This window comes from Bactrocera neohumeralis, chromosome 5 (genome assembly GCF_024586455.1).
Source record: "Bactrocera neohumeralis isolate Rockhampton chromosome 5, APGP_CSIRO_Bneo_wtdbg2-racon-allhic-juicebox.fasta_v2, whole genome shotgun sequence".
NCBI lineage: Eukaryota > Metazoa > Arthropoda > Insecta > Diptera > Tephritidae > Bactrocera > Bactrocera neohumeralis.
Window position 1 is genome coordinate 47,551,144 of NC_065922.1, and position 3,262 is coordinate 47,554,405.

The following is a 3,262-nucleotide window of genomic DNA, read 5'->3' on the forward strand; positions in this document are numbered from 1 at the left end:
CGGTTTTCGAGGTTGTATTTCCAAAACGATTACTTGGATCAACTTGATATTCTAGTGGTGTTGTGAAACTTAATAAGAGGATAAAAAAAATCGATTTTTTGAAACCCACAAACCCATGTAAGACCTTAAGACATAATTTAAAAAAAAAAAATAAAATTGAAATCGTTTATCAGAGTGTAAACGAAGAAAATTTGAAAACTGTATCTGAAACGCTTTCAGAACTTATCACAAATTATCCAGAATCTTTCTAAGTATACTCAGTAATTTCTCATATGGCGTCAGATGATCTTTCGTGTTTCCACCATTTTGAAATTGTGAAAATAGAATCTAGAAAGACTATCACACTAATCGCCTGTGATAAGTGCTGGTTAATAGCAGACTAGTGCCTTTGCTTTCCGCCAGCTTCAAACGACCTTAAGTGTATATTTTCCAACAAACCAAGATATACCTACAATGTAATAAGAAATTAAGTAATTTTCGACTTATTGAGTCAATGGAACTGCCAACATAAACACAGAAGAAATAAGCAATTAAAACGTTCAGACGTGTCTCCGTCTCGTACGAGCTTCAATTAAAATATTTAGTGGGGATAAAAAATTGCTGTGAATACACGGTTACTTGTTCTTCGAAATTTCCAAAGAAAGGCAAACCCAAATCCAAAAACCGATTTTGCGAAACTTTGTGGACTTCGGCATTGCAGAAAAGCAAGTTTTCACTCAAGAATGCTCAAAAAGCAGTGCGAAAGAAGAACTTAACTTTTTATAATATATGAAGTAGAGATTTTAAATATTGCTTAAAGCGATCGCAAGAAAAATTGAAATGCGTAAAATCTCCGATTTATTTTATGGCCGCGGTAAGGATGACTTCGAGACGACTGAATCATTTGTACTTTTGTTTCGTAGTTGGGCTGCAAATGGTTTTTTACCAAAAATACCGAAACGTATTGTTGACATTATTCATCAGATTATTTGCTGGTTCTGCATATTCACCTGTCCTGTTTGGTATTTTGCGGGATTAATAGATATGATGGACGATTTGCCCATAACACTCATACTGTCTAACTTGGGAGTCGCTATTAATTGTATCGTATTACCATTGAAAGCGATTTACATTAAAGTTAATATGAATCATTTCTATGACGTCCATTTGCTGTTCAAACGATTGGATGAACGTTATCAGACGTCCGAAGAGAAGATACAAATCAGAGAGTCGGTTAAAATTAGCACACGGATCTTTGCAGCCTGTTTCACTCTGTATTGGTTCTACGGTATTGCAAGTGGATTAGTACCGCTTTTCGCACATGAATATCCGCATGGCAGTAGATTTCCATTTATTGATTGGCTGCCAGAAGGGAATTTTCAATATTGGCTTCACTCCATTGTCGAGATGCTCTATTTGCAATATCTGCTCCATTTACAAAGTACAAATGATTCATTTCCGGCAGTTTATATACATAATATTCGTACGCATATCAGACTCTTGACGGATCGTGTGAGTCGTTTGGGCTTGGATCCCGATTTAAGTGATCAACAGAATTTTGAGGAATTAGTCGATTGCATCGTTTCACATCAGGAAATACTTGTGTGAGTATCGGTTGTTTTGAGAAAAATCTCAACGTTTGTCCTGTTTGGTCCTCTCCCGAAATACGCATTTAGAATCAGCTCTACTCTATTTTTTTTTGTTTTCTGATTTCTGCACTCTAAAGAATTTCCGATACCGTTGGGTCGATCCTTTCCCTAACCACGTTCTTTCAATTCACTGTATATGCGGTCCTTATCTCCGTCTGCATGCTCAACATGTTCATATTTGGCGATTTGAAGGTGAAGGTGAATACGTTGCTATATCTCATACCTGTCATCTGGCAGACTGTGCCCACCTGTTATGAAAGTTCGATGCTCCAGACGGACTGTACTAAATTACCTGAGGCAATTTTCCATTGCAATTGGTTGGCTTTGGATAAACGTTGCCACAAATTGATCATCTATTTCATGCAACGCTCTCAGGAGGAAATCTGTTTTACCGCAATCAAATTGTTTCAAATTAACCTGGGAACTAACTTGTCGGTAAGTGAGAAAGTTACTTCAGTATAATGCCATGCTTAAAGAAATAATTTTGAACTCGTTCTCTTTCAAGATTGCCAAGTTCTCGTTTACTTTGTATACCTTCATAAAGGAAATGGGTTTAGATACACATTATAACCAGCAGTGAAAATGAAAATTTACTAATTAGCGTTACAAGAGGAAACGACAAAGTTGAGAAAGTTACAGTTATTAGTAGTTATTCACAGAACAACACAATAAAATTTTTTAAAAACATCAATTGCACTGTAGTGATGTTTAATGGCAAAATAAATTAGTTGCACAGCAATCAAATTTTGTGTCTAGTTTTGTATCTTATTTACTTCTTTACTGGTGTAGACAACGCTTACGTGATTATAGCCGAGTTAACAACAGCGCGCCGGTCGTTTCTTCTTTTCGCTAAGTGGCGCCAATTGGATATTCCAAGCGAAGCCAGGTCCTTCTTCACCTGGTACTTCCAACGGAGTGGAGGTCTTCCTCTTCCTCTGCTTCCCTCGGCGGGTACTACGTCGAATACTTTCAGAGCTGGAGTGTTTTCGTCCATCCGGACAACATGACCTAGCCAGCGTAGCCGCTATCTTTTAATTCGCTGAACTGTGTCAATGTCATCGTATATCTCGTACAGCTCATCGTTCCATCGAATGCAATATTCGCCGTGGCCAATGCGCAAAGGACCATAAATCTTTCGCAGAACCTTTGTCTCGAAAACTCGCAACGTCGACTCATCAGTTGTTGTCATCGTCCAAGCCTCTGCACCATATAGCAGGACGGGAATTATGAGTTCCTTGAATTGCCTACTCAAGTTTTGTATCTAGTGAGATTATTAATCGCCGATGTTTAAAATGGCGATATTTCTAAACTGTTATCGTCTATACTTAAACGCCATCGATTTCGACATATTTATTGATCTACTTCTCCCTTCTTGAAGTGCAGTTATAACATTAAAATTGAACCCTAGCGCAGTTTTTTGAAATAAGGAATCTTCACAACATGGTCACTACTTGTCTTGCTGATTGGTTCTAGCTATTGAAAGAGTCATTGCCTACCGTTTTTCAAATTTAGTTCGAACTCGAACCTCTTTTCAGGCAGATAAATAGATGGTGAGTTCCAGATAGGAACACTTAATAGTTATTTTCATTTTAACCGATCATCTTGAATTTTAAAAGGAACTATTTTGGAGCCAG

At 37.5% G+C, this 3,262-nt stretch overlaps 1 protein-coding gene across 1 annotated transcript; it reads left to right on the plus strand.

Annotated features, from left to right (window-relative positions):
* The first annotated feature begins 508 nt into the window (after positions 1-508).
* Positions 509-2,372, plus strand: LOC126758152 (odorant receptor 43b-like). Its single transcript, XM_050472244.1, has 3 exons — positions 509-1,583; positions 1,706-2,063; positions 2,134-2,372. Exons 1-3 carry the CDS (start codon positions 820-822, stop codon positions 2,206-2,208), a joined length of 1,197 nt encoding a protein of 398 aa, XP_050328201.1. The 5' UTR covers positions 509-819; the 3' UTR covers positions 2,209-2,372.
* Positions 2,373-3,262: the final 890 nt, after the last annotated feature.

What these genes read in the sequence shown, in the direction of transcription:
- LOC126758152 (XM_050472244.1), top strand. Translation starts at nt 820, where the DNA reads ATGCGTAAAATCTCCGATTTATTTTATGGCCGCGGTAAGGATGACTTC. An exon ending in TCACATCAGGAAATACTTGT is followed by an intron (nt 1,584 to 1,705) that starts GTGAGTATCGGT and finishes TGCACTCTAAAG; the next exon opens with AATTTCCGATACCGTTGGGT. An exon ending in ACCTGGGAACTAACTTGTCG is followed by an intron (nt 2,064 to 2,133) that starts GTAAGTGAGAAA and finishes TTCTCTTTCAAG; the next exon opens with ATTGCCAAGTTCTCGTTTAC.